Consider the following 24550-nt stretch of genomic DNA (forward strand, 5'->3'; position numbering starts at 1 on the left):
TGGATCGAGGATGCTACAACGTCAGCGGCAGGCGAGTGATCCTCAACCTCAACTTATCATCATCTCATTCCCTCCTCTCTACCAAAGGCTCATCACCAAGAACCGATTCGACACACCATGGCCTCCCCTTCGCAAGACGAGGGCGAGGCCTTCGTGTCTGCCACCGGTGGCCTCGGCTTCGATGTCGCCGTCTTCAGAACCTACCTAGCCACCCTTCTCCCGCCTGGTCCGTGCGTCTCCACGCCGTGCTGACAACAGTGATGGCGGCGACTCGGCAAGAACTCGAACTGGGTCTTTTCGGAGACCCGACGTTCGAGGAGAAAACACTACGTTTTGCGAGCGACGCGGGCTGCCAGGTCGTCTACATCACCAAGGAGAGATATCTCGACGTGGACGAGGATGGTGAGAGTCCTAACCTCTGGTGCCACCTTGTCTGATGCCAGACCACCCCGTCACCAAGATCGGGTACCGTCTCTCTCTTCCTCCTACTCCCCCGCACTCGCCCAATGTTCTCTCAACCCTCGCCCTCATCAAGACGTCGCCCACGCTTGACTCGCTCGTTCCGCTCGGGGCGCAGCTTCACTTCGTTCAGCTCTCGGCTGGGACACTCCCGCATCTCGGCGGTACCGGTAGTCCCTCAGCTCCCGGTACCGTTGTTTCGACCCCGACAACCCAGGCGTCGCCGTACGACGGCCTTCACTCGCTGGTGCACTGGGGTGTGGCACCATGGTTCGACTCCTACGTGGCCTCCAAGGGCACAATCAACGACGGCCCAACAACGGGCAAGAAGGGTGGCGAGGCGCAGATGGGTATCCCTGTGACCAAGAAGAAGTTTGCTGAGCTTGAGCTCTCCCTCCTCCACCTGAAACAGAACGTTGAGATTCCAGAAGTGCATCTGTCGATTCATCCCGCGATCCGCAAAGCAATTGCGACGTGTCAGGCCAACGGCCAGCGGATATCGGTTGACGCCATCGAGCCCCAAAGTCTTCTCTCTGACCCCGCCTTCCTCAACAAGCTCCAGGCTGATGTCAACTCGTGGATCAAGGAAATCCAGACTGTCACCAAGCTACAGCGCGATGTGTCGTCCGGCACTGCGTCCCAGGAGATCAACTTCTGGATCAGCATGGAGAATGAACTCGAGAGAATCGAAGGCCAGCTCAAGGGTGACGAGGTCTCGCTCGCGCTCGATGTCCTCCGCCACGCCAAACGTTTCCACGCTACCGTCAGTTTCATTGCTGACACTGGTATTAAGGAGGCGGCGGACCTAGGTGAGAAGACAACCTGGGCCGGGGAAGCTGACAGTAGTGCACAAGTACAACGTCCTGATGAAGGACTTCCCTCTCGACGAGCTTCTGGCATCAACGGATCTCGAAAAGGTCAAGGACTCGATCTGGCAGATCTTTGGTCACATTAACAAGAAGCTGAAGCTCTCGTTGGTCGTTCGTCTATGCCCTAACTGACGTTAGACCTTACCCTATCCGTCGCACACTTCCTCTCGTCGAGGCCATCTCCTCTGACTTCAACGACCAGCTGCTCCGCGTGCTCGGTACCCAGCGCCTGATGTACATGGACTACACCAAGTTCGACGAGATCATGAATGTGACGGCGGAGGTGTTTTCGACATGGGACGAGAACATGAAGGACTTCACCAACGTCGCGCGCGAGGGTGAGTCTGCGTGGTGCGGACTGGGCTGACTTTGAGTTTCGCGTAAGCGCGCAGAGAAGTTCATCTCCATTAAGATTAACCCCGCGCACCACAAGTTGCAGGAGCGCATCATGTATCTCCGCGCGTTCCGGCGATCGCATGAGCAGTTACGCGTTATGACGAGCTCGACACGCACCTTCAGCGGTTTGGGTAACGACATTCCCTTCGACATCGACATGGAGGAAGAGGTCCGTCTCAGCTACGACAGCGTCAAGAACGTGGATGTCCTCGATGTCACGCCCGAAGGGTCTGAGATCTGGTACGCTGCGGAGGTCGCCTATAACGATCGTGTAGCGCGCATCGAGAACCAGATCATCTCACGACTGCGCGACAAGCTTGCGACGACAGCTACAGCTCAGGAAATGTTCCGTGTCTTCTCTAAATTTAACTCGCTCTTTGTGCGACCCAAAATCCGTGGCGCCATTCAGGAGTACCAGACACGTCTCATTGACTCGGTCAAGGAGGACCTGCGCGATCTTCGACAGAAGTTCACGAGCGGATACCGCAACTCGGAGGCACAGCACATGTCTGAGTTACGAGACTTCCCGCAAGTTGCCGGTGCCATTCTGTGGGCGCGCCAGATCGAGCGGCAGCTGCTCATGTACATGAAGCGCGTGGAGGACGTCCTTGGCAAAGGATGGGAAAGTTACACTGAGGGACAGAAGCTTCAAGTGGAGAGTGCCGCATTTAAGGCAAAGCTCGACACCCGGCCGCTGTACGATGCATGGATGGGCGACATTCAGCGCCGCGGTAACCTGGTTGTTGTTGGTCGTCTCTTTGACATCGTGAAGACGCGCGCCACAGGTGGTAACCAGGGTCAACTGCAGCTGGTGGTCCAATTCGACACAACGGTCATCAATCTCTTCAAGGAGGTGCGCGCGCTGATTTGGCTAGGCTTCCCTGTGCCTTTGAGCATCACGCACCGCGCGAAGGACGCTAAGCGTATCTACCCGCACGCCGTCAGTCTGATGGAATCCGTCCGCACCTACACCCAGACTGTCGACCTTATCGATCGCAACCCGGACGTAGCTATTCTCCTTGCAAGCTATCACAACAAGGCACGCGAGATGATCACACGCGGAATGGTTATGCAGTGGGACCATCTCGTTAACGCGTACGAAAGCCATCGCTTCCTCCCAGGCTCTGACGCGCGGGAGAGCCGTCACTTCATATACGTGCGCGAGTTCGCGAGCTATGTGTCGCTGCTCCATGACAAGACGACCGCGCTCATCAACATCTCGCAGGGGATCTCGCGCATTGTGGAGGAGTTATCCACGTGCTCATACCAAGCGGAGTCGTTCACAGAACTTTTAACCCAAGTGCAGAAGACTGTGGACCAGCTCAACCTTGAAGGTTACAGCAACCTCGACGCATGGGTCGCGAAGCTCAACGAAAGGATTGACAGTGTCCTCGGTCGCCGTCTCGCCATGGCAATCGAGGCGTGGTGCAGCGAGTTCACAAGGGCTGACGAGGCGCAGGATGGTGACGGTGACGCCGAGCCCGCGGACGCCGAGACGAAGCGTCTTACCAACATCTCTATCAAGCCCCTCGTCCACGAGGTCCGCATCCGCAACCAGGTCATCTACTTGGACCCACCCATCGAGTTGGCGCGTCTCGAGTGGCTGTCGCAGTTCCAGGCCGCGCTTGGAGTCGTCTGCAATCTTAACCGCATCAAGAGCTCGCGCTACGAAATGACGCTACACGCTGAGGAGGTCACCGCCGAGGAGAGATCGTACATTGGTCTCCTCACAACCAACGCTTTGCCGCTAGAAAGACCCCTGTCGCTCATTGAAGCCAAGGTTCAGTCGGTCAGCGCATACGTCGACAAGTGGCTCCAGTTCCAGTCGCTCTGGGACCTTGAAGCCGAGTACGTGTACAATCGTCTCGGCGAGTCACTCGCCAATTGGGGTCAGCTACTCTCTGACATTCGCCAAGCGCGCTCGACATTCGATACCACAGACACGCGCAAGGATTTCGGAGTGTGCATCATTGACTATGCCAACGCTCAGAGCAAGGTCAATGCCAAGTATGACTCATGGCAGCGCGATCTTCTCGCCAAATACGGCTCCAAGCTGGGAATGACAATGAAGGAGGTTCACGCTGCCGTTTTCAAGGCGCGTACGGATCTCGAGACGTACTCAATCGAGGGCAACACCGCGCAGGTGGTCACGTTCATTACCTTCGTGCAGGATTTGAAACGCAAAGTTGAAATCTGGGACCCGGAAATCGACCAGTTCGTGGCCGGGCAGAAGACTCTCGAACGTCAACGCTACACCTTCCCGTCCGACTGGCTCTTTGTGGACCAGGTCAAGGCTGAGTGGGGAGCCTTCTCCGAGATTCTTAAGCGCAAGGACGACTCAATCAAGGAGCAGCTAGCAGGTCTTCAGCTCAAGATTGCTGCCGAGACCAAGATTGTGGATGGCCGTATTCAGGACTTCATCACTGAATGGGAGACCAATAAGCCGCTACAAGGCCACATCAAGGCTGACATCGCAATCATGACCCTCAAGAAGTATGAGACGCGCTTGAATCAACTTACGGAGGACTACACGCTAATTCGCCGCGCCAAGGAGGCGCTCGATCTTGAGCACGGCAAGGACGACCGCCTGCAACCTGTCACCGAAGAGCTGCGTGACCTCACGGGCTCTTGGACAGCGCTGTCGGGCACTTGGGGACGCATCAACGGGCTGCGCGATATTCAGTGGTCAGCGGTTCAGCCGCGCAAGTTGCGTCAGGAACTTGACAGCATCCTCGCCGAGACCCGTGCTATGCCCAGCCGCATGCGTCAATACCCCGCATTTGAGTATGTTCAAGAAACCATTCGTGGTCTGCTCAAGTCCAACATCCTTGTCACTGAGCTACGTTCGGAGGCGTTGCGCGAGCGTCATTGGTCTAAGCTGTACAAGGCGCTGCGCATCACATCGCCCCGCAATCCCTCAGCCATGACTCTCGGACACGTGTACGACCTTGACTTGCAGAAAAATCAAGTCGCTATCAAAGAGGTCGTACTCCAGGCTCAGGGAGAGATGGCGCTGGAAGAGTTCCTCAAGCAGGTTCGCGAGACCTGGACGTCGTACTCGCTTGACCTCGTCAACTATCAAAGCAAGTGTCGCCTCATCCGTGGCTGGGATGACCTGTTCACCAAGTGCAGCGAGCACCTTAACTCGCTCTCAGCCATGAAGCTATCGCCGTACTACCGCGTCTTTGAAGAGGACGCCGCCGCATGGGAGGAGAAGCTCAATCGAGTGCATGTTCTGTTCGACGTGTGGATTGATGTCCAGCGGCAGTGGGTATACCTCGAGGGCATCTTTTCCGGAAGCGCCGACATTAAGCACCTTCTGCCTGTCGAGAGCTCGCGTTTCCAAAACATCAACTCTGAGTTCCTGTCCGTCATGAAGAAGGTGTACAAGTCGCCCTTCGTACTCGACGTGCTGAACATTCCTGGTATCCAGAAGAACCTGGAGCGCCTCGCCGACCTGCTTACAAAGATTCAGAAGGCCCTCGGCGAGTACCTCGAGAAGGAGCGATCGTCTTTCCCGCGTTTCTACTTCGTCGGCGACGAGGACCTGCTCGAAATCATTGGCAACTCGAAGGACATCCACCGTGTCATGAAGCACCTCAAGAAGATGTTCGCTGGTATCTCCATCCTCCAGCTGGACGAGGAGTCGACAGAAATCCGCGCTTTTGCTTCGCGCGAGGGCGAGGAGGTGCCGTTCCGCACGCCAATCGTGCTCAAGGACTATCCCAAGATCAATGACTGGCTCGCGAAGTTAGAGTCGGAGATGCGCCTTTCGCTTGCCTTCCTCCTCTTCCAGGCTGTCAAAGATTTGCGCGACATCTTCCGCATCGATGGGGCGTTGGCCGTCGACGGGCTGCTTGAGTGGATTGGCGCGTACCCCGCCCAACTCGTTGTGTTAGCTGTCCAGATCGCTTGGACTGAGCTGGTGGAGATGACCATCCCCGAAGACAAATTGGAAGGCGCACTTGAGCTCGTCTCGAGATTGCTCGATCTGCTTGCTGACACTGTGCTGCAGGACATCCCTGTTCTTCAGCGCCGCAAGTGCGAACATCTCATCACCGAACTCGTCCACCAGCGTGACGCAATCCGTGCACTTGCAAGCGCCCATGTTCGCACCGTTGACAGCTTCTCCTGGCTGTACTACATGCGCTTTTACCTCAACGAATCCATCGAAGATCCCCTTGCCCGTCTTGAGGTGCGCATGGCCGACGCGGTCTTCCCGTACGGCTACGAGTATCTCGGGATTCCAGACCGTCTCGTTCAAACCCCTCTCACCGACCGCTGCTACCTCACCCTCACCCAGGCGCTCGACAACCAGCTCGGCGGCTCGCCCTTTGGCCCCGCCGGTACAGGTAAAACTGAGTCGGTCAAATCACTCGGTGTGCAGCTTGGTCGATTCGTTCTCGTATTCTGCTGTGACGAGACCTTCGATTTCCAGGCCATGGGCCGCATTTTTATCGGTCTGTGCCAGGTTGGCGCGTGGGGTTGCTTCGACGAGTTTAACCGTCTCGAGGAGCGCATTCTTTCGGCAGTCTCGCAGCAAGTTCAGACCATCCAGCAAGGTCTCGCGCAGGCCGTATCCAATCCAAACGTCGACGTGGAACTCGTTGGCAAACGCCTGAAGATCAACCCTCGCACGGGCATTTTCATCACCATGAATCCAGGTTATGCGGGCCGCTCTAACCTTCCAGACAACCTCAAGAAGTTGTTCCGCAGCATGGCCATGACGCGCCCCGACCAGGAGCTTATTGCGCAGGTGCTCCTGTTCTCAAAGGGCTTCCGCACGGCCGAAGTGCTCGCGTCAAAGATCGTGCCATTCTTCAACCTTTGCTCGGAGCAGCTCTCCCCGCAGCCGCATTACGACTTCGGTCTGCGTGCACTCAAGTCTGTCCTTGCGTCTGCTGGTATTCTCAAGCGTGATTACCACCTTAGGGCGCAAGACGACGAAATCGTGTCGGACGAGATTGCCGAGCAGCAGATCATGATCCAAAGTGTCATGGAGACGATTGTGCCGAAGCTCGTTGCGGACGACGTGCCCCTCCTTCGTGCGCTGGTTGAGGACGTCTTCCCTGGTGTTCAATACATTCCTGTCGACCTGGATGCGCTCAAGTCCATGATCGCCGAGGTTTGTGAGGAGCGCCGCCTTGTTGTTGGCGAGGCGTGGCTTGACAAGGTCATCCAGCTCTATCAGATCCAGAACATCTCCCATGGTCTTATGATGGTCGGCCCATCAGGCTCCGGCAAGTCCGAGGCCTGGCAGGTTCTTCTTGCCGCGCTCGAGCGCGTGGATGGCGTTGAAGGCACATCGTACGTCATCGACCCCAAAGCTATCGACAAAGAGGCATTGTACGGCACGCTGGACCCAACCACGCGCGAGTGGAACGACGGTCTGTTTACGCATATCTTGCGGAAGATCGTCGACAATGTCCGCGGCGAAACAACGAAGCGCCACTGGATTGTCTTCGACGGAGATGTTGACCCCGAATGGGTGGAAAACCTCAACAGTGTCCTTGATGACAACAAGCTTCTTACATTGCCGAACGGTGAGCGCCTCAGCCTGCCGCCTAACGTACGCGTCATGTTTGAGGTCGAGCACCTTCGCTACGCCACGCTTGCTACCGTCTCGCGTTGTGGTATGATCTGGTTCAGCGAGGAGGTCATCGACGTGGACATGCTCTGTAAACATCACCTCAACCTTCTTGCCAGCGTGCCCATCAGCGCCAGCGACGAGGACGCGATGGAGTACGACGCAGAGTTCGCTACGCAGCAGATCGAACTCCAGCGTCACATCGCCACAATTCTTGGCCCCTACTTTGAGAAGGACGCCCTGGTGCAAACAGCACTTGAGTTTGCATCGAGATCGGAACATATCATGGACTTCACCGTCATACGCGCGTTGAATACGTTATTCTCGCTACTCAAGGCGACTGTTCGCAACGTTATTGAATACAACGCGAGACACGTCGATTTCCCTCTTCCTCCGGACAAGGTGGAATCCTATGTGCAACGCCGCCTCCTTCTCAACGTCATTTGGTCTCTGGTGGGCGACAGCCGCCTGGACATCCGCACCAAGCTGGGCGATGAGCTCCGCCTTATATCAGGCATTGAGACGCCGGTCATGTCTGCCGGCACCTCGCTCATCGATTACGATGTCAATGTGGCCAACGCTGAATGGGTGTCGTGGCAGTCGCGCGTTCCAACCATCGAGGTTGAGACGCACGCTATCACGGCTGCAGACGTGGTCATCCCGACCGTGGACACGGTCCGCCACGAGGACGTTCTCTACAGCTGGCTGGCCGAGCACAAACCGCTCATTCTTTGCGGTCCTCCAGGTTCGGGCAAGACCATGACACTCTTCAGTGCTCTGCGAAAACTCAGCAACCTTGAAGTCGTGGGCCTCAATTTCTCGAGCGCCACCACGCCTGAGCTCATCCTCAAAACATTCGAGCAGTACTGCGAGTACCGCAAGACACCAAATGGAGTCGTGCTCGCGCCCACCCAGATCGGCCGCTGGCTTGTCGTCTTTTGCGACGAGATCAACCTGCCAGCGACGGACAAGTACGGCACACAGCGTGTCATCTCGTTCATCCGTCAGCTTATGGAGCGCAACGGCTTCTGGCGCACAACAGATCTGTCCTGGGTCACCCTGGAGCGCATCCAATTCGTCGGGGCGTGTAACCCCCCAACGGACCCCGGTCGCGTCCCACTCAGCCACCGTTTTATGCGCCACGCGCCAGTAGTTATGGTGGACTACCCCGGCGAGGTGTCGCTCAAGCAGATCTATGGCACCTTCAACCGTGCGCTCCTCAAGGTGGTGCCCAACCTGCGCGGCAGCGCCGAGGCCCTCACCGACGCGATGGTTGCGTTCTACCTTTCGTCGCAGAAGCACTTCACTGCAGACGTGCAAGCTCACTACATCTACTCGCCGCGTGAGCTCACGCGATGGGCCCGAGGCATCTATGAGGCAATCAAGCCTCTCGAGACTTTATCGCTGGAGGGTCTCGTGCGCGTGTGGGCTCACGAGGGGCTGCGTCTTTTCCAAGATCGCCTCGTCGCCGAGGGTGAGAAGAAGTGGACGGACAACGTGCTTGACGAGACGGCTGCTCGGTACTTCCCCAACGCCAACGTCTCCGAAGCGCTTGCACGCCCAATTCTCTTCTCGAACTGGACCTCGAAAAACTATATTCCTGTCGATCGCGAGCAATTACGCGAGTACACCAAGGCTCGTCTCAAGGTGTTCCACGAGGAGGAGCTCGATGTGCCGCTCGTACTGTTCAACGACGTACTCGACCACGTTTTGCGCATCGACCGAGTATTCCGCCAGGTTCAGGGCCATCTGCTCCTTATCGGTGTCAGTGGCGGTGGTAAAACGACGCTCTCCAGGTTTGTTGCTTGGATGAACGGCCTCAGCATCTTCCAGATCAAGGTGTCGAACAAGTATACAGCCGCGGATTTCGATGACGACCTGCGCACCGTCCTCCGCCGCTCCGGATGCAAGGGCGAGAAGATCTGCTTCATCATGGATGAGTCTAATGTCCTCGATGCGGGCTTCCTTGAGCGCATGAACACTCTCCTCGCCAACGCTGAGGTGCCGGGCCTCTTCGAGGGCGATGAGCATGCCGCACTTATGACTGCTTGCAAGGAGGGCTCGCAACGTGACGGCCTCATGCTCGACTCGCATGAGGAGCTGTATAGATGGTTCACGCAGCAGGTGGCGCGTAACCTTCACGTTGTGTTTACCATGAACCCACCCGCTAACGGACTCGCATCGCGTGCCGCAACCTCACCCGCGCTCTTTAACCGATGCGTACTGGACTGGTTCGGTGACTGGTCCGACCAGGCGCTCTATCAGGTCGGCTACGAGTTCACATCTGCGCTCGACCTCGAGTCGCCAACTTACGTTACTCCATCGCCGTTCCCGATCGCCTTCAGAGAGTTACCAACACCGCCTAACCATCGTCAGGCTGTCATCAATGCCATGGTCTATGTACACCAGTCGATGCAGGCGATCTCGGCGAAGCTTGCCAAGCGCCAGGGCAAGTACAACCACATCACCCCGCGCCACTTCCTGGACTTGTGAGTCGGCTCAATCTAACTGGCAGCTGACAACAGCATTAACCACTACGTTCGCCTTTTCACAGAGAAAAAGGAAGATCTTGAGGAGCAGCAGCGCCATCTCAATGTCGGCCTTGACAAGCTTCGCGAAACGGTTACACAGGTCGAAGAACTGCGCAAGAGCCTCGCGGCGCAAAGCACCAAACTTAGCGCCAAGCAGGAGGAGGCAAACCACAAGCTGAAGCAGATGGTCGCAGATCAAGCTGAGGCCGAGGCGTCCAAGGTGCAGTCGATCAAGATACAATCCGCACTCGTGAAGAAGGAGGAGGTACTGAATGACCGCAAGTCAGTCGTAGCGGCGGAGCTGGCAGAGGCTGAGCCCGCTGTTCAGGAGGCCCTCAACAATGTCAGCACCATCAAGAAGCAGCACCTCGCCGAAGTGCGGTCGATGGCGAACCCCCCCGAGGCGGTCAAGCTGGCTATGGAATCGGCGTGTTCGCTACTCGGCCATCAGGTTGACAGCTGGAAGACTGTGCAGAGTCTTATCCGCCGCGACGACTTCATTTCCAATATTCAGCACTTTGACACAAACCGAATGACTCGTGCCCTTCGCGAGCGCATGAAGCGCGACTACATGAGCAAGCCTGGTTACGACTTTGCGACAGTCAATCGAGCGTCGCGCGCCTGTGGCCCGCTTGTGCAGTGGGTCATTTCGCAGGTTCGCTACTCCGAGATGCTCGACAAGGTTGAGCCGCTCCGGATCGAGGTCAAGGAGTTGGCGGATGAACTCGAGAATACCAAGGCCGGCGCTAAGTCAGCCGAGGACAAGACGGTTGAGTTGGAGGAGAAGATCAAACAGTATCGCGAGGAATACGCCAAGCTCATCTCCGAGGAGTCGGCAATCCGCAGCGAGATGGAGCGTGTCGAGAGCAAGGTCAACCGTAGCGTCACGCTCCTCGAGAGCCTGTCGTCCGAGCAAACCCGCTGGGACGCTGGTAGCAAGACCTTTGAAAGCGAAATGGGAACAATTGTCGGTGACGTACTCATCTCGGCGTCGTTCCTCGCGTATTCGGGCTTCTTCGATCAGCACTATCGTGACACCATGCGACGTACATGGATGGAGCACCTCGACGAGGCGGGCATCCGTTACAAGGCGGAGCTCGCGCTCGCGGAGTTCCTGTCAACAGCTGACGAGCGCCTCGATTGGCAGTCCCATGAGCTCCCCACCGACAGCCTGTGCGTCGAGAACGCTGTCATGCTCAAGCGGTACAATCGTTACCCGCTTATTGTCGATCCTACAGGCCAGGCCACGACTTTCCTCCAGAACGAGTACCGTAACCGCAAAATCACAGTTACGAGTTTCCTCGACGAGTCGTTCCTCAAAAACCTCGAGTCGGCGCTACGCTTTGGCAATGCACTGCTCATTCAGGATGTCGAGAACCTCGACCCAATCCTCAACTCTGTGCTCAACCGCGAGCTCCGTCGTACCGGCGGCCGTGTGCTCATCCGCATCGGCAACCAGGACATTGATTTCTCTCCGGCATTCACCATGTTCTTGTCTACGCGCGACCCATCGGTCGAGTTCTCGCCGGACATCTGCAGCCGAGTTACATTCGTCAACTTCACTATGACCCGCGGCAGTCTGCAAACACAGGCGCTCGATAAGGTGCTTAAGGCTGAGCGACCAGAGGTCGACCAGAAACGTACAGACCTCATGAAGCTCCAGGGCGAGTTCCGCTTGCGACTACGCCACCTCGAGCGCGCGCTGCTGCAGGCGCTCAACGAGTCAACCGGCAGCATCCTCGACAACGACCATGTCATCGAAACGCTTGAAGTGCTCAAGAAAGAGGCGGCTGAGGTGCAGCACAAGGTTGAGGACACGGAAAAGGTCATGAGAGAAGTTGAGACTGTTACAGCTGAGTATCTCCCGCTTGCGTCTGCTTGTAGCAGCATTTACTTCACGCTGGAACAGCTGGCGACTGTCAACCACTTCTACCAATTCTCCCTCGACTATTTCCTCAGCATTTTCGACTACGTGCTGCTGCACAACCCCAATCTCGCAGGCGTCACGGACCTTGAGGCGCGCAAGGCGACCCTCCTTAACGACCTCTTCCTCGTCACATACCGCCGCACATCGCGCTCGCTGCTCCACGTCGATTACATGGTGCTCGCAACGCAACTCGCCAAGTTGCGCCTGTCCCGTGGTGACGGCAGCAGCGCGCTTACGGACGAGCTTGACGCACTCATCGAGGTGCCTGTCGGCGAGCACGCAGGCGACGAGCCGCACATCTCCGCTGAACAGCGCCGCGTTCTTGACAGCCATCTTGGTGCCGAGACAACCAAGGCGCTCGAAACGCACCTCTCGTCATCGCCGCTCGACTGGGCGGCCTTCCTCTCGGCCGCCGAGGCCGAGCGCCACATTCCCTGGCCGTGGGCACCTGCCGACAACTTCGTAACTGCCGCTCGTCGGCTTACACTTGTTAAACTCTTCCGGCCTGACCGTATTGTGCAGGCTCTTGCCGCATTTGCCGACAAAGCATTCGGGTGTGACTTAGCCTCGCAAACAGAATACGACCTCGGTGCAATTGTCCAAGACCAGGTCAAGGCGAGCAATCCACTCGCGCTTGCCTCTGTGCCCGGATACGACGCCAGCTACCGCGTCGAGAATCTTTGCCGCTCCCTCGGCGTCAATTGGACCTCGGTGGCCATGGGTTCCGTGGAGGGCTTCACACTTGCAGACCAAGCAATCGCCAATGCCGCGCGCACCGGCTCGTGGGTGCTTCTCAAGAACGTGCACCTCGCGCCCGGATGGCTCGCGCAGCTGGAGAAGAGACTTCACAGCCTCTCGCCATCGCCGAGCTTCCGTCTCTTCTTGACTATGGAGACGAACCCTGTTATCCCGGTTAACATCCTTCGCCAATCACGGATCATCATGAATGAGCCTCCTCCCGGTGTACGCGCCAACCTGCTCGACACGCTGCGTGGACTTCCCACCGCACGTCTCAACACAGGTCCAACGGAGAAGGCGCGTCTCCTTTTCCTGCTCGCGTGGCTCCAGGCCGTCGTGCAAGAGCGCCTCCGCTACCTCCCGCTGGGTTGGTCGAAGAGCTACGAGTTCAACGACTCCGACTTTGACGCTGCGGTTAAAACGATCGACTCGTGGATCACCACGCTGGCCAAGGGCAAGTCAAACGTTGACCCTGCCCAGATCCCCTGGGTCGCCCTCCGCACTCTCATCAAGCAAGCCGTATACGGTGGCCGCATTGACTCAGACTACGACCAGCGTGTGCTCGACGCCTTTGTTGACGCTATCTTCACGCCGCGCGCGTATGACACGGACTTTGCGCTCGTGAATCTGGGCGACCGCCCGCTGCTAGTGCCCGAGGGCACGCAGATGAGCCAGTTCATCGCATGGGCCCAGGCGCTTCCCGAGCACGAGCCCCCCTCCTGGCTTAGCCTGCCAGGATCGGCCGAGCGCGTCGTTGCAGCGGCGGAGGGTAACGCCACGATTGTCAAGCTCCGCAAGTTGCGCACAACGGATGATGACGAGGACGACGTCAGCAGTGCGGTCGAGGCCGCTGGCCGCCCGGCTTGGATGACGACGCTGAAGACAAATGCGCAGGAATGGCTCGACTCACTGCCCAAGTTCCTGTCGACGCCGGCGAGCATCAACGACCCCCTGACCCGATTCTATGGCCGCGAGGCATGGACAGGGCGCCGCTTGCTCGAGCGCGTGCGAAAGGACCTCAGCGACCTCGTCAAGGTGTGCGACGGGAGCATCAAACAGACAAACGAGCTTCGCGGTCTCATGACCGATCTAACGCGTGGCAATGTGCCATCGCACTGGGCGCGATTCAAGATGATCAAGGTGACCAGTGTGGGTCAATACATTGTCGACCTGGTTTCACGGCTGGCGCAACTTGAGCGCATCGCGACGCGCGGTGCAGGCACCGGCATATGGCTTGGTGGTCTGTTCCAACCCGAAGCGTACATCACTGCCACGCGCCAGGCGGCTGCCCATGCGGCCCACGCGTCTCTCGAACAGCTTACCCTGAGCCTGGCGATTGAGAGTGGTGCCGGCGGTAACGGATTCGTGATTGAGGGTAAGTCTGACTCGGGTCGCGCTCGCAGCATTCCACACATGGCTGACACCACCAGGCCTCAAACTCCACGGTGCGGCTTGGAGCGACGGCAAGCTCGCCCTCAACGACGGGCAGACGGTCGCGCTCGGCCCTTGCGAGCTCGTGTGGACGCGCAACGGTTCAGCTGGGACAGGCAAGGTTAATCTGCCGGTGTACCTGAACAGCGACCGGTCCGACGTGCTTTTCAGCGCCGACCTTGACGCAGACGTGAGCGCCTCGGTTATGGCCGAGCGCGGAGTATGCGTGACCGCAGTGTAGAGTCCACGCAGATGATATTCGGATCGGAACGGGCACGGATTGGCGTCTTGTATATACCCAGCAATGAAAGGCGTTTTTTGTGTCAGAACCCGGATTGAATCAGCCGTGGTAAGAGCGGACTGTGTTTTCTGGGCGTCCCGACTGCTGGCTGCTGGCTGGAGAAAGCTGGGGCTCGACGGATTGATAGCATGTTGTGATGCCGAATGTTAGCGGTAAGGCCGGAGAACCAAGTGATTGGCTGGAGCGGGATGAAAGTCCGGGTGCGGTGATGGGGGAGAGTCCCTGCGCTTATTACACCCACACTCAGCTGATACCGCCAAGCTCAGTCATGCAGTCAGTCAGCCGATGAGCCAGGCAGCCGCGGCCGCGTAGCCATAGCCGCCTCGCCACCAAAGACGACACAGAAAAGTCGACGACATACATATTACGTCCAACCTCATCATTCCTCATCAGATCATCAATACTCTCTGTGTCTGTTGTGCGACTCCCGCACCCGCTGCGCCGCGACGTCACCGGAAATATCTGAAACAGGTCTGATCAGCTGAGCGGTGGAGCCAAGCGGGTCGGAATCCACCCTGCGCATTTCCGGAGCCAGGCCCGCCGGTCGCCTTCCGACGCCCCCACATCTCCCTCTCAACTCGCACTCCGGCAACCCGACATCTCGCTCGCTTCGGTTGTCACCATCATCTGGTCATCTGCTCTTTCCATCTATCAGCCACCCATTCTGTCAATCTATCTCTAATAATCATCGCGGATCCCCGCAACAGTCGCGAGGACGCACACCAAATGGCTCCTCTCAGTATCAAGGGCCATCCAGCGCCCGTGCTCCCCGCCATGGGGTTGCACAGTTTCCACAACGACTCGTGAGTTGCAGCCGAGGCGTCCTTTGTCGCGGACCCGCTATCAATGTGATGAGACGGAGGGCAGCGGAGAAGAGATGGAGCGGGGTGGGAAGAGAGTAGTCTCGGGCGACGCGTGACGGCGAAGACAAAGTGGAGGTCGCACCACTCGTGTGAGGAAGAACCGCACAGACGCAGTCACAGACTCTCTCCACGTCTCTCTATCCATTCTGTACACTCTGACCCCAGGCCTCCCTTCGCTGGCGCATCGATGATGGAACACTCTGAGCCCACCTCCCTCTCCTTGGGTGATAGCGTGCACTCCTCGCTTTCGCGGTCCTCAGACCCACGCACATCGCCTGACGCGACCTTGCGTGCCCTCCAATCCGAGGCGGTTCCACAAGGCTCAGCGGGAGACGAGGAGGCGGGGCGAGCACGCTCGCGCCGACTTGTCAGTGGCTACCGGTTCGGTAATCCCCCGTCTCCCCTAGTCGTGAACAACGGCTTGGCCCAGAGCGCGACGTACGGCGCGTACACTGAGGGCGAGGAGGTCACTCTGGATGTGGAGCGCGAGACACTGGAAAGCGACTCTCCGCCGCTCACTGAGCCGGACGAGAGTGCTCTTGACCCCGAGCCTCATCTCCATCCCGACCTGGAGGTGGAGGGCAAACAGACGGCCATGCGCCGCCGTTCCGAGCGACAGAGTAACCGTGGCGCCGTGTGGGGCATGGACACACTTGTCGGGTTGAATGACGGCGAGGCAGATGCCGACGACCGCGCCCCCAAGAGCGAGCACCCTACCCAGGCATATCTTCGGGGAGAAGGCGGCGAGGCGGGCATGTATCGTTTCCCGAGGCACCGTCTCAAGTCGCGAATGAAAGGTGAGTCTTGCTCCAGGCCCTCTACCAAAAGTTGGGTGACGTGCCGAAGGCGCAAGTGTTGCGCGACTGGACATGATGAATGTCACCGGTTTTCTCTACGATGTGGCAGCACTTACACCAGACGAAACCAAGATTCCCCTTGTCATCGTGGCGTGTGGCTCGTTCTCGCCACCCACGTACCTCCATTTGCGCATGTTTGAGATGGCCAAGGACGAAATCGTCGAGTCGGGCACGTACGAGATCATGGCGGGCTACTACTCGCCCGTGTCGAGTTACTACAAGAAGGCCGGCTTGGCACCGGCAATCCACCGCGTGCGGATGTGCGAGCTAGCTGTCGAGCACACATCCACCTGGCTCATGGTTGACCCATGGGAGGCCGGGCAGCCAGAGTACCAACGCACTGCTGTCGTGCTCGAGCACTTTGAGGAAATGCTGAATGGCAATGGCGGCGTGCACATGGCCGATGGGAGTCGACGGCGGTACAAGATCATGCTGCTGGCGGGCGGGGACCTGATTGAGAGTTTTGGCGAGCCCGGCGTGTGGAGCGAGCCTGATGTGAGTCCTACCGCGCTTGCACTGCGGAGCCTCTGTCAAGAGGATGCACCATCACCATCACCACGGATAGTAGGCTGATCCCAGCTCCACATTATCCTTGGGCGCTTCGGGTGTCTTATTGTTGAGCGTGCCGGTTCGGACGTGTGGGCGTTCCTCCTCTCGCACGACATTTTATATCACCATCGGTGAGTGGGCGACAGCCTTGACAGTCCGTGCGGAACTGCGTTGTCTAACTTGCAGTCGCAACGTCATTGTGATCAAGCAATTGATTTACAACGACATCTCCTCGACAAAGGTTCGGCTGTTTGTCCGCCGCGGCATGAGCATCAAGTACCTCCTGCCAAACTCGGTCATTCAGTACATCCACGAGCACAAGCTTTACCGCGAGCCCGACCGCAAGTTGATAGGCGGGTGAGCGGGCATATGTACGGCGCTGGCGCGGGCGCATGCACAAGCGCGTGAATGGATGGACCCAGGAAAGACCTGATCGAAGCCGCTGTCACCGAGCGAGAAGGCACACTGGGGTGGAGCGACTTATGCTTCTGCCGCCGCTACTCTGAGTATACAAACGCCGGTGTAATACAGAAACGAGGATCAGTGATTGTAGGAGATTGTACTACCATCTGAGTTTGTCCCTCTTGACACTGGAGCTCCTGCCCCGCTATCAGGGCAGTAGCGGAGGCCATTCAATTGACACGGCTTGCTCTCGCGCTGCTTCTGTGCACACTTGGGCGGGTGTTGTGATTCTGCCTGTGATAGGAGGCTAATAGGTTGGCCCGCAAGCGGAATGCTCTGAGAAAAAGGCCAAGCCAAGCCACAATCGAGTCGGAAAAATACGTCCGGCTACCCGACCTCCACTTGCCGCGACCAGCTCAATATCAACCGCCTTTCCTCTGGCTATTCATCTTTCAGAACAACTCTTTCCACCTCCAAGAATCAAAATGGGCTACACTCTCGGTGTTCTCGGTACGTGTCAGCGTGGCTCTCTGGTAGTTCTCGCCGTGTGGACGATTTCCTCTGAGCGCTCTGAACGGCGTGAACCAATGTGGAGAGTGCACGGCCGCGCAGATGTATTGGCCAGCGATATTCCATCCGCGGAAAGGTGCTCATCATCGATTCCGCTTGCAGCGAGGAGAGCGTCGCGCATGCGATACGTCAACTTCCTTGTGACATCTTGCCTTGGGTATTGGTTCAACTGCACGTCTTCACTCGCGTCGCTCGTGTGGCTTGATCCTCCGCATTTGGCCATTCTCTGGGAGATAATGCATCTCTACGGCCCCCCGCCTCCGCCCCTGCATCCGCTTCTGATTTGCATCTCGCGGACTTGCTCCCTCGACATCGCTAATCGCAGGTTGCGGCACGATGGGCATCGCCATCCTGTCCGGCGTTCTGTCTTCGCTCGAGTCGCGCCTCGCCGCCTTCCCCGATGGCCGGAGCACGCCCCGCGAGCCCGCCTCAGGCATTTCAACGCCTACGGCGAGCATGTTCCTCGAGGCGCCCGAGGAGACGCTTCCCATGAAGTTTGTCGCGACGGTCGGGCGCGAGGAGACTGCGCGCAAGCTGCGCAAGACGTTTGAGAACCACAACTCGCTCGGCGCCGGCGTCGACGTCCGTGCCGGCAAGGGCGCCAACGTCTCGGCCGCCAAGGACGCGGATGTGATCCTCATCTGCTCCAAGCCCCAGGTCGCCAAATCGATTCTGGCGGAGGAGGGCATGAGCGCCGCCGTCGAAGGAAAGGTGGTCGTGTCGATCTGCGCTGGTGTGACGATCAGTCAGCTGAAGGGATGGGTGCCCGAGAGCACTTTGGTCGCACGTGCCATGCCCAACACTCCGTGTAAGGTGAGTAGTGTTGAGTTTTTTGCGGATGAAGGGTGGGACGGGCTGGGAGGCCTGAAGGATGCCGAGTCCCCATGTCCTCCATTTGGCAGCCGCAACAGACAGCCCCAAACCAGCAATGCGGGCACTGGACGTCGCTGATGGCAGATACGTGAGGGCATGACAATTGTCACTCCTCTGCCCGACGCCAAGTCGCGGTCATTGATTTTGGCAATCTTTACCTCATGCGGTCGTTGTCGATTCCTGGATGAGAAGCACTTTGACTCCTGTACGGCGCTTGCGGGCTCGGGTCCAGCATTCGTCTCGCTTGTGCTCGAGGCTATGGCCGACGGGGCTGTCATGATGGGTCTCCCCCGCGCTGAGGCATTGGAGATTGCCGCACAGAGTGAGTCGCTTTCATGAAGCTCTCGGCTCCAAGCACCGAGGCCGCGGGGCAGTGCGGCGGTGAAGCCCCTACTCAGCCCCAGTCTAGTAATTAGCAGGAGCTGGAAGCTTGTGCATTGCTGGGGCACCGAATAGAATGCGGTTCGGCTTGCACATGCGGCCTCCGTCATCGCTGCCGACGTCGCCCCTCGGCCTCTGACCTCGGACTCCGCCGTCGACCGCGGATCGTAGAATGCATTACTAACGCCAAGCGATCCAAGGCACAGGCCGGATGGCGTTGTACGCTGGCCTGCACCCCGCGCAGCTCAAGGACAGTGTCACCAGTGCGTCCCTCACTCGCGGCACCGCTGACCACAGCTCCGGGAGGGTGCACTATTGCGGGATTGTTGACGATGGAGGATGGGCGCGTCCGTTCGACAATGGCGCGCGCGATCCAGGTGGCGACTAACCAGTGAGTGTATTGCAGTTAAGCATCTAATCGCAGCGCCGCTGGTCTGGGCCAAGACAAGAAGTAATAGACACGCATGCCGTGTCGAGCGCGTCAGGAGATCGGAAGCAGAGTGGGGATTTTTTCACCGTCTCCATGTGCAATGTGACAGGAACTGGACGTGTTGAGGGTCTGGAGCTTGCTTTGAGGTGGGCAGCGCTGGGCGAGGGCCAAAGAGCGGCGGATGGAGCGGAAGGGTGGGCATGAGCTGGGACAGAAGCGGATCTTGGCTTGCAGTGCATAGCATCTTGGGGCGTGACGTGAGCAGTTGGAGCTGCAGCGTATGATGAAGAGCCTGGGTGGAGAGGGGGATCTGGGGAGAGGGGCGGAAACGGGCCGGGGGCCGAAGCGGCGTTGGGTCATTTCGGTGACCTTTGTACCTGCGGCGTGCACCTGGCTCTGCAATGTGGGGCACTGTGGAGATTACAGCGAAGAGCTTACATGGTGCGATTACGAGGGTGCCCGTCCTCGCTCCGTTTCCGTCCACGTCGCATCTCTCTTTTCTTCTTCATTCCCGTCACTTGTCGTCGCTGGTCGCTCAAGACCTCGTCATCCTACCCAGCCATCGGCACACACAGTGGGATCGTCATCGCCACCGATCCCAGTCTCACCGTCAATCACATAGCATCAATCATCGTTCCACTGTTCCCCCCATTATCCTCCCTCATCACCCATCACCTGTCTCCCATCATTCTTATCTCTGCCACTCTCTCCTTCCTACTTGCATCAAGTTGCCACAGTCGCACGAGACCCCTGCCCGACTCTCTCCTTTCGTACTTCCCGACACGATACACGGACCGAGCGCGCGCCACCGCCTGATCACGCCCTGACGCATCGCATCACTGGCTTTGTTGTGAAACGCTCGACATGGGTCTAAACTCGCCCCTCCCATGTACGTTTTGCACCTCCTCTCCTGCTAATGAAAGCGTCTCTTCGCGATGAGTGCCGCAAGGCCGCCAAGATCGGTACGTTGTTTTGATCGAACCCCGGGAAGCTGTGAAGCAGCTAACGCCGCAGTCCGCAGCTTTGTCGACACTCACAATAATGGGCTGGACAAGGTGGGTGGCCCCATTCTCCCCTCCCCTCGTCTGCTCGCAGCTAGCCAACGCAGGCGCTCCGCATCGTCTGCAGAGCGCCCGCCTCCTTTTCCCACCTTGCACGCCCCACCCTCATAACCGGCGCTGATCTCAGGTGGTGCCACGCTATGTTCTTGAGCGAGCCGCTGGCTTTGCGATTTTCACGGTCGCGAAAGCGGGTTTCCTCTTCTCGGCGCGTGCGGGAAGCGGACTAGTGATTGCGCGGACGGCCGATGGCTGTAAGTTCGGTCGGCGGTCGGTCTGGAGCCGAGCTAACACCATTCAGCGTGGAGTCCGCCCACCGCCATTGCAGTCGGCGGCGTCGGGTTCGGAGGACAGGCTGGTGCAGAGTGAGTGCGATTTACGTTTGTTGAAAACCCGAAGACGATCCATGAGCCCACGTCGGCTATTCTGGGACGTGCGCTGACCCCCAGAGTCACCGACTTCCTGATTGTCCTCAACTCGCGCGCGGCCGTCGCAAACTTCATGAGCGCCGGTAGCCTGACGCTTGGCGGTAACCTTTCTATTGCCGTTGGGCCTCTGGGACGCAATGCTGAGGGTTCTGGCGCCCTCAACACAAAGGGGCAGGTGGCCGCCATGTACTCTTACTCGAAGACCAAAGGGCTCTTCGGCGGCGTCTCGCTCGAGGGAACTGTCATCGCGGAGCGACAGGATGCTAATCGCCTAGCATATGGTGGCAGCCCAACCGCCAAGCAGATTTTGACTGGGGCTTTCGACCCGCCCGACTGGGCTTACGTCCTTATCGACATGTTGGACCGCTCCACGGGGTTGCCTGGAGGGCAGACGTGGGTCGACGATGCCCCTGAGGACGTCGGCGCGATGGGCTGGAGCTCGCCTTATGGCGGGCGGACTGGGGCTGGGTACGCGTTCGGCGAGGGTGTTGGTGCCGGCGGATCAACGACTTCAAACAGAAAGCGTTCAAGCTCGCTCTTCTCCATCGGGGGAAACAGCAAAGCGCGCGATGACGCTGCTGCGAGCGCCATGTTCTACAGTTCGCCCGCCACTCCCTCCCCCAACCACACCGGCTCGAGCCGTGGGCGAACGACGCCGCTTGAGGAGCGGGCACCGCCTGCCCGGCCATGGGAGGCCCGCCGCGCCTCATCCCTCATCCCTTTCAGCAAGAGCATGAACTTTGCTAGCCTCGTCAAGGACAAGGACAGAAAGATGGGCCCATCGAGCGAGTCTTACAACTCAAACGACCCCGACTATGTGGGGCGCGAATCGGAACGTAACTCGCGTCGGAGCAGCATCATCCGGCCGTACAGCGCTAAGCCAACGCCTTCGCCCTTCGCCTCCGAGCTTGACGGCTCCCGCAGCGGCACCCCTCGTCACGGAACGCCGCGCCACTCACCTCCACCTACTTTTGGCACACGCTCGCCTGTCAGCGGCTCGGAGCGCAGCTCCTCGGACCGTGACAATGATCTGCTTGGCTCCGACGAGTGGAGCTCGCGCAGCTCTGTTCCAGGCCAGAGCCAGAGCCGCAAGATCAACCACTCACACGAGCGGGACCTCCTCGGCTCCTGGGATGCCGACCCGCATGGCTTGACTACGAACTTTGCCAAGCTGAGCACTTCGCACAGCGAGTACTCAAACGGCAATGGGTACATGAATGGACTCGGCAGCAAGGGCCTTTCCCCAAACCGGACACCGAATCGGTCGCGCGGCAACTCGCGCGCGTCCCAAACTCCGTTTGACCCCATTGATGAGGTTCGCGTGCACGAGACGACGAGCACGTTTGCGACGCGCGACTGGGTGCTGCCAGACGACATGATACCTTCACGCGAGAAGAAGCAGTGGCGTGAGCGCAAAGAGCGCTCGTTCTCAAGCTACGCCGCGCCCGCTGGCTGGAACTGGAAGGACGACGAGGAGCGCATGCAGGCGCGCGACCAAGTCGACCTGACGTATGACGACCACCGCCCATTCGACGACTACATGCCCAAGCCGCGCATGCCTGGCCCAAAGCCGAACCTGGCCCTCAAAGCGGGCCTGGACGCCGCGGACGGGTACGCACGCGCAGTTGCACTGTACGACCTCGCCGCAAGCGCCGACGGCGACCTGGCTTTGCGCAAGGGTCAAGTGATAACCGTTCTCGACAGCGACGGCGACGCCGGCGAGTGGTGGAAAGGCCGCAGCACCACCGGCGAAACCGGGCTCTTCCCTGCTAACTATGTCGAGGTCCTCGACATCCCGCGTGACTTGCGCGGTGGTGTTACGCGCTCGATGCTCCGCCGCCGCGTCCTCGCCTTTGACCCATGATGCCTGCCCGTGCTATTCCACGCTCGTTCATTGTCTGTAGAGTTCAAATGTATGCCTAGCTTATAGATATATGATGTGGAGGCGAGAATTTGGGAACGGCCCTCCCCGCGTACGCAAACTGTAGAGAAAGTCAGGAGCAAACTTTGCACTGTCGATGACGCAAGAGCTGCGCAAGGCAATGGCGCTGCAGTGCAGCACCATCTCGTGTCCCAACGGCGGAAGGTATAATGTGCATACAGCAGCTGCCCAGCGCAGCGGATATCCAGTGACAATGCAAGCAACAAGCGATGGGTAGAGATAGATGCGAGTAGAGGGAGACGATTAGGCGGCCTCGGAGGCACGCTTCTTCTTCTTCTTCTTCTCGCCATCCCCGTCCGCGGCTTCAGACGCGCGGCGCTTCTTCTTGTCCTCCTTGGCCTCCTTGGCGGCCTTCTTGGCCGCTTTCCTTGCCTTGCGCTCCTCCTTGGTCTCGCCAACCACGACCGTCTCATCCGGGTCGACCTCCATCGTCTCGTCGGCCGCCTCGCTCTTCCGCTTCTTCTTCTTGTCCTTCTTCTCCTCCTTCTCGGGCTCGGTCGCGAGCAGGCCGTTGGGCTTGACAGCGTCTGTCGCGGCGTTGTATCCCCCCGATGTGCCCGTCAGCTCGAACTTGGGCTGCTGGCGGCCAGAGCCCGAGGTCGCGGTGCGCACCGAGGCGATGCCGGCCCGGTGCTCGAGGGCGCGCAGGCGCGACTCGAGCTTCGTGCGGTTCTCAATACCGATCTGGGCGGCCTGCACGTCCATCTTGGTGTCGGCATCCGAGAGGGCGTCGACACGGATGGAGAGCGACGCCTTGGTCGCGGTCATGCGCGCCATCTTGCCCTTGAGCTTCTGGGGCGCCTGGCCGACAAGCGAGGCGTGGTAAATGATGCCGTACTTGGGCGTGTCGTGCTTGGTCTTGAGGGCGCGGAAGAGGGCCTTCTCCGCACCAAGGATCTGGACGGTCGAGGCGGGGAACTTGGCAAGGTTCATGAGCGAGCCGGCGTGGGAGATGAGGCGCGCGCCGACGAGCTCGCCGACGAGCGCAGTAAGGTTGGGCGCAATCGCCTTCATGCGGTTGCTGAGGTACTCGCTCAGCTGGGTGCGGTACTCGGTGATGGAGATGACCTGGTCGCAGAGCGAGTTGATGTGGGCCATGTCGGTGTCAGAGATCTCGGTACCCATAGAGAGCTCGGCGGCCTGCTTGATGCTCGCCTCAAGCTCCTCGGGAAGGATCATAGAGAAGTCGGTGGTGGCAGCGTTGGTGCGGAAGCCCATGGCCTTCACGACGCGAGCGTACGCAAGGTTGTCGGTGATGATCTTGCCCATCTCGGGGAAGTGCCAGCCGAACCACTCCTTGACACGCATCGAGTAGATGTTGATCTCCTTGTCGAGGTCGTCGAGGAGGGCAATGGCCTGGATGACCATGGTGTCGACCTTGTCGGTGGAGAACTTCAGCTTGAAGCGCGAGAGCGAGTGGCCGAGACCGAGAGCCATGGTGTTCAGGTCCTTCTGGTCAATCCCACCGAGCAGCGACGAAAGCTGCTGGCGGATACCACGGTAGAGGTCCTGGGTGGTCGAGTCAGAGAGAACGGGAATCTTGAGGCTCTTCGTGATGGTTGCGGCTGCTGTCAGCGCCGCTCAGGTTGTACGTCGAAGACTTACCGAGCTTGGGCTCCGAGACGATGAGCATCTCTTCAACCTTCTTCTTCTTCTTCTTGTCCTCACCGCCAGCGGCTGCCTCCGAGATGAACTTCTCGAGAGTGTCCGTCAGGCGCCCATCCTGGATTGCGGCGAGGTCCTCAACTGCCGAGGCGGTCGAAGTGAAGCGCTGCAGGGCCTGCAGCTTGAGCGCCTTGTTGGCCTTCTCTGGGCTCTCAAACTCCTTCCACAGGTCCTTGTTGTCGAGCTTGTAGTCGTTGCCGAGCTTGAAGACGGCGAAGCCAATGGGCGTCTCGGTGAGGACGAGCATCGTGATGTGATCCCAAAGCGGGGACGTGGAGGGAGGATGTGACGAA

The 24550-nt window shown here is 58.9% G+C and overlaps 5 protein-coding genes across 5 annotated transcripts; 4 read left to right on the forward strand and 1 right to left on the reverse strand.

The window, feature by feature from the left end:
• Positions 1 to 117: 117 nt before the first annotated feature.
• On the forward strand, positions 118 to 14064 carry COLE_01378 (uncharacterized protein; the record flags this gene model as incomplete). Its single annotated transcript, XM_018421001.2, has 7 exons — positions 118 to 226; positions 259 to 402; positions 444 to 1268; positions 1306 to 1432; positions 1467 to 1666; positions 1703 to 9800; positions 9837 to 14064. The coding sequence occupies 7 exons, from the start codon at positions 118 to 120 to the stop codon at positions 14062 to 14064; spliced, it is 13731 nt and encodes a 4576-aa protein (XP_018282937.1).
• Positions 14065 to 15974: 1910 nt separating this feature from the next.
• COLE_01379 (uncharacterized protein) lies at positions 15975 to 16869 on the forward strand (the record flags this gene model as incomplete). Its single annotated transcript, XM_018420124.1, has 3 exons — positions 15975 to 16454; positions 16539 to 16639; positions 16695 to 16869. The coding sequence occupies 3 exons, from the start codon at positions 15975 to 15977 to the stop codon at positions 16867 to 16869; spliced, it is 756 nt and encodes a 251-aa protein (XP_018282936.1).
• Positions 16870 to 17816: 947 nt separating this feature from the next.
• Positions 17817 to 19189, forward strand: COLE_01380 (uncharacterized protein; the record flags this gene model as incomplete). The annotated part of the gene is made up of 5 exons (XM_018420613.2): positions 17817 to 18293; positions 18438 to 18675; positions 18926 to 18997; positions 19032 to 19125; positions 19159 to 19189. 5 exons carry the CDS (start codon positions 17817 to 17819, stop codon positions 19187 to 19189), a joined length of 912 nt encoding a protein of 303 aa, XP_018282935.2.
• An 839-nt stretch (positions 19190 to 20028) lies between these two features.
• COLE_01381 (uncharacterized protein) lies at positions 20029 to 22514 on the forward strand (the record flags this gene model as incomplete). The annotated part of the gene is made up of 7 exons (XM_018421064.2): positions 20029 to 20053; positions 20088 to 20126; positions 20179 to 20219; positions 20353 to 20476; positions 20524 to 20587; positions 20672 to 21241; positions 21419 to 22514. 7 exons carry the CDS (start codon positions 20029 to 20031, stop codon positions 22512 to 22514), a joined length of 1959 nt encoding a protein of 652 aa, XP_018282934.1.
• Positions 22515 to 22835: 321 nt separating this feature from the next.
• Positions 22836 to 24504, reverse strand: COLE_01382 (uncharacterized protein; the record flags this gene model as incomplete). Its single annotated transcript, XM_018420612.2, has 2 exons — positions 22836 to 24157; positions 24198 to 24504. The coding sequence occupies 2 exons, from the start codon at positions 24502 to 24504 to the stop codon at positions 22836 to 22838; spliced, it is 1629 nt and encodes a 542-aa protein (XP_018282933.1).
• Between the last annotated feature and the right edge of the window lie 46 nt (positions 24505 to 24550).

This window comes from Cutaneotrichosporon oleaginosum (genome assembly GCF_008065305.1).
Source record: "Cutaneotrichosporon oleaginosum strain ATCC 20508 chromosome Unknown ATCC20508_contig01, whole genome shotgun sequence".
In the NCBI taxonomy this organism is placed as follows: domain Eukaryota; kingdom Fungi; phylum Basidiomycota; class Tremellomycetes; order Trichosporonales; family Trichosporonaceae; genus Cutaneotrichosporon; species Cutaneotrichosporon oleaginosum.